The 19,675-nt window shown below is 27.6% G+C and overlaps 2 protein-coding genes across 2 annotated transcripts; both read right to left on the bottom strand.

Moving 5' to 3' along the window:
* Positions 1-906: 906 nt before the first annotated feature.
* Positions 907-1,314, bottom strand: LOC124419251 (the record flags this gene model as incomplete). Its single annotated transcript, XM_046947876.1, has 3 exons — positions 1,297-1,314; positions 1,075-1,234; positions 907-1,007 (listed from the first exon to the last, which is right to left on the bottom strand). Coding segments are annotated over exons 1-3 (279 nt in total), but the record flags the coding sequence as incomplete, so codon positions are not given.
* A 4,414-nt stretch (positions 1,315-5,728) lies between these two features.
* Positions 5,729-11,343, bottom strand: LOC124419850. The gene is made up of 4 exons (XM_046950664.1): positions 11,124-11,343; positions 10,879-11,064; positions 6,147-7,778; positions 5,729-6,091 (listed from the first exon to the last, which is right to left on the bottom strand). Exons 1-3 carry the CDS (start codon positions 11,179-11,181, stop codon positions 6,559-6,561), a joined length of 1,464 nt encoding a protein of 487 aa, XP_046806620.1. The 5' UTR covers positions 11,182-11,343; the 3' UTR covers positions 5,729-6,091; positions 6,147-6,558.
* Between the last annotated feature and the right edge of the window lie 8,332 nt (positions 11,344-19,675).

Here is a 19,675-nt window from a genome sequence, read left to right on the forward strand (position 1 = left end):
CTTAAACAAATAAAGTATGAAGAAAACCTAAACAATATACTGTATCATGATAAGAAAACAAAAACTATAAGTTTTAGTATTGATATAATAATTATTTTATGCATTATTATCTTAATAATTATATATATGTTAAGACCAAAACAAATATTTAAGGTTTCGTCGGAGCCTCAAACTAACGGTAGGGGTGTTATAATGTCTCCCATTATTCCCCTAACACGAGCCAACATAATATAAATAACTACTTACATTGCAACTTTTTATTTTTTGCATTACATTTTATTTTTATAAACTAATTATCTTCAAAATTGCGGCCTGTACCTCGCGCAAAAGGTTTACATGGACAGCCAGCCGGCCAGACGGACATAGCTTAATCGACTCAGAAAATGATTTGAACGTGTTTTCTATTTCGATAAAAATAAGTTTATAAATTTTTAATTTATTGATATTTTTTCCTAATTAATTCCAAGAAGTTGTTTCGGAACAAGTATGAGTTCCATTGAACTAGTGTAGTAGGAATGTATAACTAGTTTCAAAGAAATAGTTCTTAAAAACTATTTAGAAGTATTTAAGAACCACAACAATATTCTAAAGAACGGGTTCCAGAAGTAGTTCCAAGGCTGTTGTTTAAGAATCTGAAGAGGTTCTGTTTTCACTCGTTCTAGAACTAGTAGTTTTTAGAACAAGTTCTATAATTTTTCCTGGGATTTAAAATATTGTTTTTTAAACAATTATGATTTGTTATTTAAAAATAAGCAGGAAATTAATTATTTTTTTTCGTTTTGTTTTAATTAAAATTAATGTTTTTCTTTTAAAATTATCATTTGTTTCTTATGTTTTAAAAAGTTAAATGAAATTATTGTTTTTTCTCCTAAAATAAAAATAAATATGTTGAAAAATTATTTTTTTTTGTTTTTTGGAAACGCGGTCTTTTGCGTGAAGGAATTGCTGTTGTGTAAACTTATTTATTTCGTACGATGACGCTATTTTGTATTTTACATGACATATATCTTAAGAACGAAAGAAAATGTAATTATAATAAATATTATTGATTTATAAATGAAGATTTAGAAATACCTTTTATTATATTAAAAACAGCAAATTTCTGAATACTAGGCTTGGTTGCTGTTCCACGCCAAGTGAGATCAACAGCGAGATCGTCGCTAATGACAGCCTTTACAGATGCCTTGAGAAATTGTCTCATGTCACATCCACCAATGCGGTCAATAAAATATTTCTTAAATATTAAAGTATATTAAAAATGATACATATTAACAAATTTAAAATATTTGTACTTACAAATTGGCTTTTAATCATGTCATTGTCTTTAATTTTTTCCTCAAATTCCTTTAATGAAGTTGAAGTAAAAAATGGGAGTGAAGGCAGTAAATCTATACCAGAATGTTCTCCTGGGTGCAATTTTATCTGTCTTACTTCATGTCGAAGTGTGACAATCTCCTTTAAGCATGGGTATATTGATTTTGTCATTCAGTTTGTAATACTTCGGAATATTGGTCATATAACCATAAGAGTAATTGAAACATATTGCAAATAAATAAGGATACATGTTTTCAGAAAATTACTTTAAAAACTTATGAAATAAGCAATTATAGTCTAGTATATGGTCTAGTCTGTAGTCTAGTCATATTCAAGTCTATAGTCTATTCTAGTTTATAGTCTAGTCTATAGTCTAGTCTATAGTCCAGTCTATACTTTAGTACATAGTCTAGTCTATAGTCTAGTGTATATTCTAGTCTATAGTCTAGTCTAATCTATATTCTAGTCTATAGTCTAGTCTATATTCTAGTCTATAGTCTAGTCTCTATTCTAGTCTGTAGTCTAGTCTATAGTCTAGTCTATAGACTAGTCTAGTCTATGGTCTAGTCTTTATTCTAGTCTTAAGTTTATAATCTATTCTGTAGTCTAGACTATAGAATATCCCATAGTTTAGTCTACTGTAGATTATATACTGTTGTCTTTTTAGTGTTGCAAACATTTAGAATTCGTTTGTATTTTAATGGAACTTATTTTTAAAATTTACTTCACTTTACAGACGCTTTGATGCAGGGTATTTCAGATACGGCATAGCCAAATATAATTTATTTGTTATAAAAATTTAAAAAATTAGGTTCTTTTAATTGCCTTGAGGTATATTTCTTAAATTAATATATTGATATTCTGGGTTGAGTTGTTGGTGGCTTATATAAATAGGTATATTTTCTACGAAAAAAATAAAAGTAAGTTTACATTTCAATAATTTTGAAATACAAAAGCAAAACTTACCGTTATTTTTAGATGTCATTTTTAATTTATTAATGGAAAAACTGCAATAATGTTATTAGTTTTCAAAACAGCCGCTTTAGTGGTAATTTCTGCTAAAGAAAAAATTATTTGGTGTTCAAATTCTAGTTGATCCGATTCATAAATGTTAAAGGTTTCTGATTTTATTGGTTTAACAAATAAAGATTTCAAGTTCTTGGCTATACATCCTTTAAATTGTGGTATATTGTTATACCCTACACCACTTTAGTGGGGAGGGTATATTGGGTTTGTGCTGATGTTTGTAACATAGAAAAATATTCGTCCAATACCCACCTTAAAGTATACCAATCGGCTTAGAATCTTTTTCTGAGTCGATTAAGCTATGTCCGTCCGTCCGTCGGTCTGGCCGGCTGGCTGGCTGTCCATGTAAACCTTTTGCGCAATTTTGAAGATAATTAGATGAAATTTGGCACACACTCTTCTTTTGGCCCAGGAACGAAGCCTATTGAAAATGGTTAAAATCGGTCCATTATTTCGACTAGCCCCAATACAACCGTACCCCCCAAATAGGGCCTTTTGACTTATAATTAATTTAAATGATCTATTATGTTAACAAAAGTCGACAAAACTTAGTTTTATAGAACTTTAAATGACACTATCGATTTTTGTAATGATCGGGCTTCATTTGATCCTATCCCCCATACAAACTCCCCTTCAAAAAATGACTTAAAGGTCAAAATTCACTTACAAACACTAATAACACTTTTAAATTCTACATAAATAATATTGAAGAAGACTTAACTCCCCTACCAACATTTTTAAGGATAGGGCCATATTTTGCCCTACTCCCCTTTGAACCCTCTTGTAAAAAAATCTTTTTTTGCCAAAATAAAAGTAAAAATACTCCGAAATAAAGTTAAAAAAAAACAAACCAAATGCTTTATTTTTTTAAATAATCCCCATTTTTAACATACATACTGACAGGTGTAGGGTATTATATAGTCGGCTACGCCCGACTATACATTCATACTTGTTTACTTTAGAAATGTTTTCAATCTTAATAACTTTTTCACCCACAAAACAAAAATTGCTTGGCTCGTCTATCGAGTAGTGAAAGTTATTGCATTTTACATATGAAAAGCATTCGCATTCCGTACAATGTGTCTGTTTGCTAAAGTAAGTTTCATTTTCATTAACTTCTTGTCTTAAAGTTAGACTTCTTTCAACTTGTTTTCTATATAACTGCGAACACACATTATTTGATTTTTTTATTTGATTCTTTGACATTTGAAGATGGTTTTCAAATTTTAATGCACTTATTATTTCTAGGCTCCCATATGATTTAGCGTCATCATATAGATGTAAAATATAATGAAATTACATGTCAAAAACGATTGATCGTATAGATTTTGTATATCTCTAACAAATTCGTGCCACAAATGTTTTGAAACGCCATGTTGATTATTATTAATTTCTACTTTCTTCTTTCTATTATCTCTTTAGACAATATTGGTCTTAAAATTAGTGGCCCATAATATAATAAAAATTGCCGTAGTTCAGTAGCTTTCCAGCGCTCAAGATCATCCAATGATCGTGGCTTCCTGCTAAATTCTATGGGAACACAGTTTTTTAAGCTAATTAATTGGGTTGAAATATTGGAAATGTGCGAAGAATTAAGTGAAAACATTTAACCTTTCTTTCTAGCTCAAGCTATAATATATTATATGCATATAATCTAACCCGATTTGTTGAACAATGTCTATTGGGAGGCTTTCAATAACACTAACAATGTTATGATGTTCCGGAGCTTTATGCCTAAAAGAGATATCATCTCTTGAGGGTATGTTTTCTATATATGGGAAAACAACACGGTTTTTATACATTGATCCCTTTTGGATACAACGAGTACACGAAAAATAACCGCTGTGTCCTTTGATGGCTAACACAAATGACCTTGCTGGTGCATCCATAATAAAACATCCGATTTTTATTTCAAACAATTTGTTTTCAAAACAAATTCCATTTTCTAATAATAATTTGGCTTCATTTACAAATTCCATTAAATATTCATTGACGTCTTTAGGTTTGGAATATCCTTCGTAGACACCAACAGAAAATACATCAGGATATCCGACTATGTTACATGAAATTGGCCATATTTGTATTGTAGAACTTTTTGTTAAAGGCAACCCGTCGATGTTAAAATTTATGTTTATTGTTTTATTGTAAAAGAAGAAAGTCTGTAAGTCCATTTTCAAGACGATAATGACAACAGGAACCATCACCCATGCAACGACTCAAAACTTCCGTAGGTGTTTTTTTTCAAAGTTCTAGCATCTTTTGGTAAATACATATCATGATCCCGTAATATGGTCAGCAGAATTATTTATGTTATTCTTAAGGGACCACTGCCTGATCTTTTGAATAAAACTTTCATTTGGGTCAATATAGCTCACATTGTCTGTATCACTAGAACTACTGTCATTATTGTTTTCAGACATTTCATTGATAGTTGGTGGTAGAGTGTCTTGATCTTCCTCGCTATTAAAATTTTCGAAATGTATTTTTTTGGGTGGAAGGGTATGAATAGGTATAGGTTTGGATGAGGAATTTGGAAAATAGCTTTCCATTATTTTGGCAGCTTCTCGTTTATTTCTCATTTTAATGGATTTTGAAGACGTTAAACTCATGTTTGTTTTGTAAGAAATTTAAAAATTTTGCTAGAAAGATAGTTCATTTATACCATAATCGTTAGTTTAATACGTAAAAGTTTACTTTTTATAGAAATTGAGAAAGATAGTTTAACTTTAACTACTACTATATTTTAAAGTAAAAATTCCATTATTGTTATTTTGATATTTTTATTTTTCCTATGGGTAATTTCAAAAAATTTTCAAACTGGATTTGTACCATTCCCACAGACACATCTTAGTGCAAATACGAAATTTAAAGTTCTCCAAAATTTCTAAATTCGTTCCGATTTAGATGTTATCGAGATTCAAAGTTCTTATTTTTTAGGATTTTTTCAAACAAGCATTACATTTGACATCGTGTATTTTCTAAACTATCTTTCTATTTAATATTAATGGTTTTAGTTTAAGCTTTGTAGTTTAACAATACTTTTGCTAAAATATTATAGTTTAAAAACAAGTAAGAGTGCTATATTCGGCTGTGCCGAATCTTATATACCCTTCACCATCAGTGTTGCCAGAAAAATTTTGTCTCATGTCCCCAATCTTAAGCCCGAAGTCCCCAAAAAATCCCCAATTTTAAATTGAAATCCTCAAATTTGTCCCCAAAATATTTACATACATGAAAAAGTTATATTATGTCTTCAATAATAAATAATAACATTATTAGGCTTATCACAGAATTCCATTCCTTTAGAAAGTGGTTTATAATTATAATTTTGTTATTTCGATCGAATGGAATTCTGTAACAATCCTGTATATTGTTTCTTGTAATAGTATTATGTAGTTTTTTGGCTACATTTTTACATTTATTTTTCTTGCTTTAAATAGTTTACCAAAAAGTACGAATTTGGGTTTGAATGAGTTTGAATTGACAGAAAACCTATAATTTAATTATAATTTTTTTTATAATTGTTTTCTTTTGAAAACAAAACTGTATATATATGGAAAAATACCACATTTAATACAACTCTACGACACCGATTGTTAATTGAACAAATATAATTTTTTTTATGACGGTTAAGCAAGAAAATTGCAAATATTTTATTGGTCAAGGATTACTTTGATATCTCTACATCAAAATTAAATATATAATGTAAAAATCCCTTAAATGAGATCATCTTGAAATATATTTCCTGAAACTAAACAAATTAAATTAAACAATTGAAAGCGTTTATATTAAAAGAACAAACTTACTTAAAGCCATTTCAGAATGTCAATATATTATATGCCTCAAGTTCATCGTCGTTTTCTTCAATTGGTTGTTGTTTATACATATTATCTGAATTAAACCTTTTTACCATAGATTCAGGAACTTCAAATTTATAGCAACATATATTGTAATTGTTTAAATAAGATTTGATTCGTATTAATGATTCCAACATTTTTTGCCCAAAACCCAAAAATGTCCTTAGGTATATTGTTGTTTGTGTGTTTTTGCAAGTCAATATGTTGTAATTTATTCCATTGGTTTTCATATGTATTTATTGCAATTTCATCATCCATAGAATTTTTCAAAATGCCATATACGGATTCAAATTTGTTTTTAATATTTTTAAACTGTAAATTTCTAAAATGTTCCAAATTTTTTATATTTTCAGGAAATCTCTTAATCATTTCCATTGCCAATATTTTTAAATAACGAAAGCAGTTTTTTTTTAAATTCAATAACGTCCGATAGCGGGAGATATTTCAATTCTTCTGAACATTCTATTCCAACTTCAATATCGTCAACATCTAAATAACAATCTTCATTATTTATTATAATGTACATTTTATCGGCACAGTTTTCAATAAATTCAGGTTTAATAATTTTGGAACAAATTGACATAAAAAGCAACACTAAGTGCTCATAACCGGAATACAAGTCAATGTTTTCTCCTTGAAATAATAAATTGACAGAATTCACTTCACTTAATATTGGATATAAAAATAGTAAATACAATATATTTGTGTTGTTTTGTAATTCAAATGATATATGTTGTGCCATTTTCTCGTTATCATTAGTTGCTATAATGTTGAAATGATATTGCAACTCAAGCCACTGCTCCAATACCCTTTTAACTGCTTTTCCATATGATAGCCATCTTGTATTTGAAATTTGTACTAGTTTGTAAAACTTATTTGAGTCTACACCCAAATTAATTAAATCAAAAATTTTTTTATACTTAAGTGTCCGCAATGGAGAGTTTGAAAAGTAATTGTACGTTTCTTTAACGAGAAATTCCACAGAATTGGGAATTGATTTGGCTGCTTCAGAGCTACACAAATTTAAAGAATGACAAATACATTTGACCAATTTGACTGACGAATTTTCTTTCTTTAGAAGGGAGTAAAGTGAATTCCTGGACCCACACATATTGTTAGCCCCATCGGTACCAATAGCAACTAAATTACTTATGCTTAGCTTATTTCTTTTTAAAAATTCTCGGAGACTTTCATATAACGCAACTGCTGTTGCCTCCTCCACAACCAAAATTCCTAAAAATTCTGTCATTATTTTGACTTCCTTTTGATTAAAATAACGTATACAAATTGCCATCCACTTTACTCTAGATATATCAGTTGATTCATCAACTATTAAAGAATATTTTCCATTACCAACATTTAATAACAATTCTTCTAGTAGTGTTGGCGCAATAACATACTTAATTAAAGCCGAACATTTGGTTCGATGCATTTTTAACGTAAGTGATTTGTTATTAATTTGTAGTGTTTTGGGAAATAGATCACATAAATGGTCGACGGATATTATGCTTGTGTGCGTAGATATATACATTGCCAATCTTATTTCAAAAATCTTACTTTCTTTTGATGTTTTTAATATACCTTTAATAAAATTTGAACAATTATTGTTAAAGTAATTTATTTATGTATGTAGGTTTTTTATCTCCCACCACCAAATATCATTTAGGTATAACAACACATTCATACTACATAGCATATAAAATAGTACGTCGGAAAAGTATACAATTTTTCCCAGCGTTAAAAAAAATCCGCTGCAAATGCTTTGAAGTTTTCGATATTTAATCTAAACAAAATTTTATCTTTTTTAATACATTATCGGAAAGTTTCAGGTGTCATTGTTTTACAAGGAGAAAAAGCAAGGGTAGGGGCTGCGGTTAATCACTCTTTCAAATTTAGTATCCAAATAATAGATTATAATGTTAAAAATACATGTAAATTTGTTTGTGGATGGTTTTAGAAAATTCGATTTGCCGCGGAAGGTTTATGGTACTAAAAATTCCCGAGAATAAGATTTTCGTTATTAGAACACTGGCTACCACGTATTGTAGGGCTTAATTTTAATTCAATTAAATACTACAATTTATCGCTAACGAAGTAGCTTGTGAAGTTGAAGGATTTCTAAAAAAATGCAATTTTTGGCAATAATTAAGTAAAAATTATATTATTACAGATTGTTGCTTAATTTTGGTAAAGTAAATTAATATTATTATTTCAGAGTCCATGGAAAGGTATTTCTGATCAAATTTCCGAAATTAAATCATTAATTCTTTAACAACCGGGGTCAAAATAAAAATTTTGAATATTTTATGATCTTGAACAAATAAGAGCATGATGTTGTTAATTGTTGATGGATACTGATGGAACTTCTTAAAAGTTATTATACGTTATGCCAAATACTCGATATACATATATCTATTAATTCTTTAAGAAAATTTATTTTAAAAAATGTCTGTAGAATTGACCCCATGTACCTCATAGGGTTATTTTTTGAAGAAGTTTGATTTCTAGATTTCTGGATATATTTTCGCCTAGTTTGTCCAAATGTATTCATAATTACACAATATTTTGGTATTTTAATGAAAAATATCAAATTCACATAAATTTGACTTTGACCCCGGTTTGAAAAGGCTTAATGATTCTGGATTTTAGAAAAATTATCAACAACAACTTTCCATGAACTCGGAAATGATAATATTAATTTACTTCATCAAAATTAAGCAACAATTTGTAATAATATCATTTTTACTTAATTATTGTCATTGCCCTTTTCCCGAAAACCTTCAACTTCACATAGCAGGTTCGCAAAACTACTAGAGGTATTGAACTTATTCTTTTTATGTTTAATTCTTATACATATCCCCTATGAAATCCGGTATAGAAAATTTTCATTTTTTAAATCCATTTAACAAAATTGTTTAATGTTTGAAAATGGAGTATTGCAGATACTGTTACCCCCTTTTTTGACTTCCGACTTAACCGAGTAAGCGTTATCCAATTTGAACAAAAATTCGTACCGGCATATTTACTTTTATGCATCATCACAACTACAAAATTCTTGGGGGAAATTTTAATAACTAAAAACTTTTTTTTACCAATTTTAAGTTCTATCTTTTTGGAAGGACAATTTGATATACGTTATGATTTTGCTACAAAATGGTTCAAAAATTAATAATAACACCTCATTTTTTGAAAAATAAAACACATTTTGCAAAATTTGGCGGAGATGCGCGGGCTCTTATCCTCAAAATAATTAAATAATATTTTACAGTCTTCAATTTGACGTTAAAATACAAAATAATTTCACTATTATAAGTTGATTTTGATTTTTTTAATTTCTGATTTTTTTTTAATATTTTTAAAATTTCAAAATTAGTTATCAGGTGTCTACTTATATTTCAACAAATTTCGCAGATGAATTCAAAAATATTTATTCCGGCTACGGTAACATTATATGTAAATCGCCCTATGTTAATTAAAATTTTGCAAATATAAATATAAATGTAGTCCATTGACTATTATATTGGTTATTTACAAGTCTATTGACAAGCCTAGTCCATGGGCCATGAAAATATCCATTGACTACCCAATTGAGTGGTATATGGACTAGTTTTGGCAAGTCCATAAACTAATCTATTGATTTGTTCATAGACTAGTCAGTATACAAGTACATACATATCGTCACCAAAAACGCAAACGGCCCTATCTAACATTTTTAAAATTTTACAGTAGAAGCAAAAAACTATTTTAATTGAAAAGTTTGTTTCTATCAACGCGATTTTTTTGTAGTATATAATCAAATTGTTTAATAGTGAAACCTATCATTTGTTATGATAGTTGACAATGGCGTATAATAAAATGGATAAATGGGACTTTTTACCTTCAATATTTAAAAGTTTTTGTAGATAGGGCCTTTGGATTTTTGTCAATAAAATCGATCATTTTGGTCGGAAAATTTTTTGGTGTGGACATTTGTTTTGATGCAATACATTAGAATCAAGAATAAAATCGATTTTGAAATTTTGGTTAGTTAGGGCCGTTTGCGTTTCAGGTGACGATATGTATATAAGTCAATTTATTATTCTCTGCATTAGTCCATTGATTATTCTGAGAACTAATCTTTTGAAAAGATCATGGACTAATCGATTGTCTAGTCTCTTGAAAAGTCTACTACTACTCAATAGACAATTTCATAGAATAGTCAATTGAATGTCAATAGATTATTCCATGAACTGGACAATATATTATTCAATAGAATAATTAATATACTAGTCCATGGACTTATCAATAAATTAGTACCTATAGTAGTCAATATTCTAATACATTGCACTAGTCGTTTGAAAAGTCCATAGACTTATTTATTGACCAGTCCATAGAATATACAACAGATTAGTCCATGGACTTGCCAATAGACTAGTCCTCTGAAGAGTCAATAAACACATACATAAACTAGCCAATAGACTTGTCTATGCACTAGTTTATTGACTATTTAGACTAATGTTTTGACTAGGCTATTGACCATTTAATGAAGAAATATATATTTAAAAACAATCTGCATACATAGGTATGTCAAGATGTAAAAACTTTAGAAGAATGTTAGAAATAATTCCGAGTAACTAAATAAAACTGGAATGTTACATGTTGTGATGGTGGGAATATTCTGTATTTTATTAAATGGACTTACCATAATTTTCAATTGTATTTGATGGCTTCAACGAATTTAAATTTATCCTATGTTTTTCTGTCAGTCCGTGTTTTTTTACATCTTTTTTTTGGCACTGCAGTCCAACTTTACAAACCTTGCACCACGCTCCATGAGATGGTCCACTATGGCTCCATTCAGGTGCCTGCTCGATAGGAACAAGCCAGCCTGTTTATTACAAAATTATTTTAAAATTTATGTTTTACACAAAATTTATAAATACATACCTTTTGTCCAGTCTTCTTTCATCCAGGAGTTATAAAATTGTCTTCTATTCTTTTCCATTTCTCACTTTGTGCTTATAAGTACAAAATAAATTTTTTTCACATTTAACAAATTTTTGTGCACGTCTTTTTTCACTTAAATTGACAAATTTTCCCGTTACATTTTTTTGACACATTCACATGTATGTATTTGTAGCATTATATTTTAGACATGATTGCCATGAAACTTAATAGGGTCGGAAAATTATATTATAGAAAATACAAATGGAATGACAAACTTTTATATATAACCTTCTCACGAAGGTGAAGGTTTAAAAAATGTCCTTGAGTTCCATTTTCTTTATTCCTTTACCAAAAAAAAAAAAAAACGTATATCAACAAAATATATAAATTTTAAAATGTGACAATGAGAGGATCACAAGAAAATCAGCTTTTGGTACAATAATCCACATCATTTCCATAAAAATTTCAAAATTTATAGTTTTTTTTTTGATGAACACAAAAATAAATTTAAACATTTAAAACAAAAAATAAATTGTTGATTAAAAAAAATTAAATTTTTTAAATTTGTATGAAAATTATGTGGATTGTTGTTGTCCCATTCTGAATTTTTTATGTATTGTTGGGTAAGAAAATGGAAGATACATACATTTTTTGAGATAACTTTGACTTAAAGATTTTCTAATAATAATTTGGCTTCATTTACAAATTCCATTAAATATTCATTGACGTCTTTAGGTTTGGAATATCCTTCGTAGACACCAACAGAAAATACATCAGGATATTCGACTATGTTACATAAAATTGGCCATATTTGTTTTGTAGAACTTTTGGAGTGTAGTTCTAGCATCTTTTGGTACACACATATCATGATCCCTTAATATGGTCAGCAATTCATTCAATGCAGAATTACTTATGTTATTCTTAAGGGACCACTGCCTGATCTTTTGAATAAAACTTTCATTTGGGTCAATATAGATTCCATTGTCTGTATCACTAGAACTACAGTCATTATTGTTTTCAGAAATTTCATTGATAGTTGGTGGTAGAGTGTCTTGATCTTCCTCGCTATTAAAATTTTCGAAATGTATTTTTTTGGGTTGAAGGCTATGACTAGGTATAGGTGCGGATGAGGAATTTGGAAAATAGATTTCCATTATTTTGGCAGCTTCTCGTTTATTTCTCATTTTAATGGATTTTGAAGACGTTTAACTCATGTTTGTTTTATAAGAAATTTAAAAATATTGCTAAAAAGATAGTTCAGTTATACCATAATCGTTAGTTTAATACGTAAAAGTCCACTTTTTATAGAAATTGAGAAAGATAGTTTAACTTTAACTACTACTATATTTTAAAGTAAAAATTCCATTATTGTTATTTTGATATTTTTATTTTTCTATGGGTAATTTCAAAAATTTTCATACTGGTTTTGTACCTTTCCCACAGACACAGTGCAAATACGAAATTTAAAGTTCTCCAAAATTTCTAAATTCGTTCCTATTTAGATGTTATCGAGATTCAAAATTCTTATTTTTTAGGATTTTTTCAAACAAGCATTACATTTTACATCGTGTATTTTCTAAACTATCTTTCTATTTAATTAGTTTATGTTTTGTAGTTTAACAATATTTTTGCTAAAATATTATAGTTTAAAAACAAGGTTAAAAAAATGTCCTTGAGTTAAAGACATCTTAAAATTGTATCTTCCATTTTCTTTATTCCTTTACCAAAAAAACTTATATCAACAAAATATATAAAAATATTAAAATGTTACAATAAGAGAATCACAAGAAAAAGCTTTTAGTACAATAATCCACATCATTTCCATAAAAATTTCAAAATTTATAGTTAGTTTTTTTGATGAACACAAAAATAAATTTAAATATTTGAAACAAAAAATAAATTGTTGATTAAAAAAATTAAATTTTTTAAATTTGTATGGAAATTATGTGGATTGTTGTTGTCCCATTCTGAATTTTTCATATATTGTTGAGTTAAGAAAATGGAATTTACATACATTTTTTTAAGATAACCTTGACTTAAAAAATTCTTTGATAAATTATCCTTATGTTAAAAACAATAAAAACAAAAGACATAGGCTTTAAATAGGGACTAAAACGATTAAAATCGGATAAATAGCTTAGATAATAATTGATGTCAAATTTAATGCTTGTTGAAAAAAAAAAATAAAAACTGTGAAATTTGAACCTCAATAAAATCTAAACCGTAATGAATTTGGAAATTTTGGAGAATTTTAAACTTTTAAGTTAAATTTATGTAAAATTCGACAGAGCAGTCTTATTTTAGCGTATTACAACAGATTTTCTAAACGATAAGGGAACAAACATGTGTCATTTAGTTCTATTTAATTTTGGTCCGATCCTTATAAAACTAGATAGAGGTTCCGAACATAATGGTCCCTTGAGTTTTATTTTTCGTTCAGAAAATAACACAGATCGACAAAATCTGAAAAAAGTCAAAACCCTGAGACCAAATTACACTTTTCTGTAGGAATGAGCCGCGCTGAATCAGAATCTGGGATCCATCACATCTGGGATTTGAGATATCGTGTCCTAAAGTTTGAAAAAAACAATTTTCGGCACTTTTATTTTATCTTGTTTGCCATCTAAAAGTTCATTCTGTCAGCTTTAAAACAAAGGCTTGAAAACAAAGTCTTAACATCTGACATATCTTCTTTCATCTTCTAGATATCTTCAACTAAATCTTTTCGGTATATTTATACTCTAATTTACAACAGTAAGAAGGGTATTATGCTTTGTAAATATTGTTTATGACGAACAAAAATATAGGATTCACAATTTCAATGCATAAGTTTTTTTTTTAAATATAGGCAAAATGTACGAAAATATTTAGTTTTTGTCAATTTATTGTTGTATATCAAGCTTTATGTAAAGATATCTAGAAGAACAAAGAAGATATAATATTTTATAAATATAGTTGCCTTGACGCTGTTACAACGTCTCAAAAAGGGCCAAAAAGCATAATATGGTCTATGGATTAAAAATTTATCGACTGACTTTGAGTTTTTTTTTTTAAATACAAGTTATTTTTATGTTTTATGTTGTGAAAATACAGTGAAAATGATTTTTTTCGCAAAAACTTTTATCATTCATATTTTTTTGTCAGAAAACTTGCCAAAAGTAAAATATTTTTTGTTTTATTGAATGATTCTTTTAATAAATTTAAAAATAACTATTATTTTAAATAGAACTAAAAAATAATGATTGTTTTCTAAAAAAATAATAAAACTCAAGAAAAAATCATTATTGTAAGCAAAAAAATACTTTTTTGTTTTTCTAAGTGCAAAAAATAAAACTTAGAAAATAATCGTTTTTTTAATAAAACTTATAATCGTTACAGTCCTTGAAGGAAAACTCCAAAATGTATAAAAATTTGCAATCCAAACGAGTACGGTCATTCATATTTATTATATTAATTACAAAATGTTTTTATTTAAAACAATAAATATAAATATATTGTATGTTCCCGTAAAACATATTCCGGCTTATGCAAAAACGATTATTAAGTTAACAATGGTTATTAAAATCTGTTTTTATATGAAAAAATTGTGTAGTAAACAATTGTTAACTTTACTAATCGTTTTTGCATAAGGCCCATTGTATTTGTCAAGTGACTGTGGGGAATTCTTACAGGTTGTATGTTAAATTCGCAGCACTCGTATTTGTGAAGAGCATATCACACACCCAGTACAAAATTGACTCAACTCAAAATTTTATTTTTCCGTTTTTATATTCTTCAAGCCTTAAACTATGCACAAGGTACTTGTTTATCTCTAAAAAAAATATCAGTGTATTTTGTTGTTTCAGAATTTGTAAAAAAATTGTTCACTTTACTGAAAAATATTTTTTGGAGTTGAGTTACTTTTGTACTGGGTGTGCGATATCTCTATGGATTTCTCTAGAGTACTAGTATTTTTAAATTATATACATATAGTTTTTTTGAAAACTTAAAATTAAACATGCAAGGTACTAATTCAATTATTAAAAACAGTACATTGCACATGCCGTAACGTATTGCAATAACAAAGGTTAAGTTTATACAGAACAAAATAATAATTTGGGCTAAATAAATTTTAGTTTTTTCGTAAAGTACTACCAACACATAACAATAAGAAAATTTTTCGATTTAGATTGGAAATTCATTAAAAACTCAGTGAAATATTTAAGATTGAATGAAAGGTTTTACATATTTTTACATATTCATGAATCCGTAAGTAAGTTTTTAATATCCTTTTGTTTTTATTTTGAAAAAATTTTCCTGCGAAATAATAATAACTTACCAAGTTACAACGATACGATACCGATAGTGAATTGGAAAAATGAGACGTCCTTTCTTTTACTAATTATGTTTGTAAGGATATTATTGCTATCGAAATTTCATATTTTTATATACTTATGGTTTTGGTACAGAACAAATATTGTTAAAAGTAAAAAACAAATTAACTAAAAATTAAGAATTTGTTTCGAAATGTTTCACTGCATTTTAAGTGTATTAGTACTATATTAAATAAAAAATTCAAATCCATTTACCTCAAATAAAATTCTTAAGGATAAAACAAAAAAGTAAAAAACATATTCATGAATCCGATTAATTACTCAAATCACAATTGGTGCCGTTTTTTTTCGTAAGTTTTTAATATCCTTTTGTTTTTATTTTGAAAAAATTTTCCTGCGAAATAATAATAACTTACCAAGTTACAACGATGCGATACCGATAGTGAATTGGAAAAATGAGACGTCCATTCTTTTACCAATTATGTTTGTAAGGATATTATTGCTATCGAAATTTCATATTTTTATATACTTATGGTTTTGGTACAGAACAAATATTGTTAAAAGTAAGAAACAAATTAACTAAAAATTAAGAATTTATTTCGAAATGTTTCACTGCATTTTAAGTGTATTAGTACTATATTAAATAAAAAATTCAAATCCATTTACCTCAAATAAAATTCTTAAGGATAAAACAAAAAAGTAAAAAAACATATTCATGAATCCGATTAATTACTCAAATCACAATTGGTGCCGTTTTTTCGTAAGTTTTTAATATCCTTTTGTTTTTATTTTGAAAAAATTTTCCTGCGAAATAATAACTTACCAAGATACAACGATACGATACCGATAGTGAATTGGAAAAATGAGACGTCCATTCTTTTACCAATTATGTTTGTAAGGATATTATTGCTATCGAAATTTCATATTTTTATATACTTATGGTTTTGGTACAGAATGCAGTGGAACATTTCGAAATAAATTATTAATTTTTAGTTAATTTGTTTCTTACTTTTAACAATGTTTGTTCTGTACCAAAACCATAACTACACAAAAATATGAAATTTCGATAGCAATAATATCCTTACAAACATAATTGGTAAAAGAAAGGACTTCTCATTTTTCCAATTCACTATCGGTATCGTATCGTTGTAACTTGGTAAGTTATTATTATTTCGCAGGAAAATTTTTTCAAAATAAAAACAAAAGGATATTAAAAACTTACGAAAAAAACGGCACCAATTGTGATTTGAGTAATTAATCGGATTCATGAATATGTAAAAATATGTAAAACCTTTCATTCAATCTTAAATATTTCACTGAGTTTTTAATGAATTTCCAATCTAAATCGAAAAATTTTCTTATTGTTATGTGTTGGTAGTACTTTACGAAAAAACTAAAATTTATTTAGCCCAAATTATTATTTTGTTCTGTATAAACTTAACCTTTGTTATTGCAATACGTTACGGCATGTGCAATGTACTATTTTTAATAATTGAATTAGTACCTTGCATGTTTAATTTTAAGTTTTCAAAAAAACTATATGTATATAATTTAAAAATACTAGTACTCTAGAGAAATCCATAGAGATATCGCACACCCAGTACAAAAGTAACTCAACTCCAAAAAATATTTTTCAGTAAAGTGAACAATTTTTTTACAAATTCTGAAACAACAAAATACACTGATATTTTTTTAGAGATAAACAAGTACCTTGTGCATAGTTTAAGGCTTGAAGAATATAATTGAATATATTTTTTAAGGTACATAATTAAAAATGAAATTATTTTTATGCAGTTACATGGTAAGCCACTTTAATTTAAGATATAATTTTTTGAAATTAAAGTGGCTTACCATATAAATTTCATTTTTAATTATGTACCTTAAAAAATATATTCAATTATTGTTTGGCAGTAACTTGATAAGCCACAATTTTTTGCTCAAACAGTGGTTTCCACTCTCTTTATGATGTTCATCTATTGGCATCCGATAGCTATTGACCTCATATGATTTTTCAGCGTGTTTAGAGTACAAATTTAACAATTCCTATTTTTTAAGATTTTTTTTAAACTTTAATGTCGATTTACTCAAAATTTTATTTTTGTGGCATATAATATAAATATAATATAAATTTCAATTATACTAGAATTTAAATAATGTTATTAGGATCCAATTTATTAAAAATGTCAAAAAATTAATGAAATCAATAAAAGAACATGGGCTATTACTCATTGCCAATGTTAACATATTAAAACGTATATATAAATTTGTTTTTATTTAGATCAGCCATATAAAATCAGAAAAATATAAATTTTAAATGATTTTGAATGAAATATGTACATACTTACTATTTTGGTAATAGATATATCTTTGTTATCAATTCTTAATTTAATTTTTGCGACGTTTTCACAATTTTTTCATCACAGTCGATTGATTTTTTATTTCTTTACTTTTTAGATAATTTCTTTACGTTATTTACTTTTCTAACTTGTTTTTTTATTTCTTATCACACTCACTCTTCACTATTTTATTTTTTTCAATAAATTATTATACCCTACACCACAATTGTGGGGAGTGTATTATGCGTTTATGCTGAAGTTTGCCTCAGAATCACTTTCTTAGTCGATTTAGCTATGTCCGTCCGTCCGTCCGTGTGTCCATGTAAACCTTGTGCGCACGCTACAGGTCGCAATTTTCTAGATAATTTGATGAAATTTGGCACATACTCTTTTTTTTTTTTTGTTTCAAGGACGATTGCTATTGAAAATGGTTGAAATCGGTCCATTATTTCTCCCAGCCCCCATACAACCGTACCCCCCGAATCGGGCCTTTAGGCTCATAAGTAAGTTAAATGTTTTATAATGTCAACGAAAATCAGCAAAAATTAGTTTTATAGAACAATAATTGACAATACAAATTTTTATTGTGATCGGGCCTCATTTGACCCTAGCCCCCAAACAGACTCCTCTTCAGAAAATGACTTGATGGTCAAAATTAACTTATAATTACTTATAAAACGATTAAAATCTACATAAATGACTTTGTAGTAGACGTAAATTCATCTACCAAAATTTATAAGGATAGGCCCATATTTACCCCTTCTCCTCTATGATCCCTCTTGTATAAAATCTCTCTTTTTTGTCAACAATAAGTAAAAATATTCCACAATAAAACAAATTAAATGCTTTATTTAAAAAAAATCAAAATTATAACATACTGACTGGTGTAGGGTATCATATGGTCGGCAATGTCCGACTATAAATTCATACTTGTTTTTAAATTACCCACTTTTATTTAAATTAACTTTTCCTGACCGTAATCACAAATCAACTAAATTGCATTGATTTTTATTTTTTCATAAAATTTTTGCTCGAATAATAACTGTTGTTTTATTGAATTTTGTTTTTGCTGAAATTCTTTAATGTAATTTGTTTTTGTAAAATTTTTTACCACCTAAAAGGAATTTATCCTTTATAGACTAAAAAGGTAAATTTTTTAAATGTTGCTAACTAAATTACTAATTTAATATCGTTTTCTGTAACTAAAATGAAAAATTGAAAGATTAAAAATCATTTGTAATATATTTTGTACTACAATTATCTTGTTAACATACTAAAAAGAATTACTTATATACAGTTTTATTCTATCTTTTTATTATCATTTAAGTTCCTTTTTGATATATTAACACACGCTGAAATATAACATAAATATGATCAAAATTAGAAAGTAATGTATTTTGTTCTTGTAAATACTTATTTTTACTTTGCACTTAGAAACATAAAGTTGATGCTAAATAGTGACTAGTTAGTTCATGTATCCAAAATAAAACTCAAATTTGCTGGCAGGGAGATACCATTGAATTTTCCTTCTATGTCAGGGTATGTTTAGGATTCTGTCCACACTAAATTCACCACAGTATTTTCCCGTGAGTATTTATTTTATTTGAAATTTTGTATTTTGATCTACTGATCCTGTTGCACGCCTTCTGAGTCTTCACCTAAACGTTCATTATTGTACGAAAGGAATTTAAAAAGGAATAGAGAGAAATCCCTGCACATGTCCCCAAGTTAAAAGTGCTCTAATAAATTACACTATTCCAATTTTGTACAACAAAACATTTTCTTTTCCTCTGAGAACTTTGCAAATTCGACACACTTGTGAGAATGAAACTCCAATAGAGTTCGCCCAGAACCATTGAAAGAAAAGGTCTTTGCATATACCACAAAATAAAACAATATTTTT

This window comes from Lucilia cuprina, chromosome 4 (genome assembly GCF_022045245.1).
Source record: "Lucilia cuprina isolate Lc7/37 chromosome 4, ASM2204524v1, whole genome shotgun sequence".
NCBI lineage: Eukaryota > Metazoa > Arthropoda > Insecta > Diptera > Calliphoridae > Lucilia > Lucilia cuprina.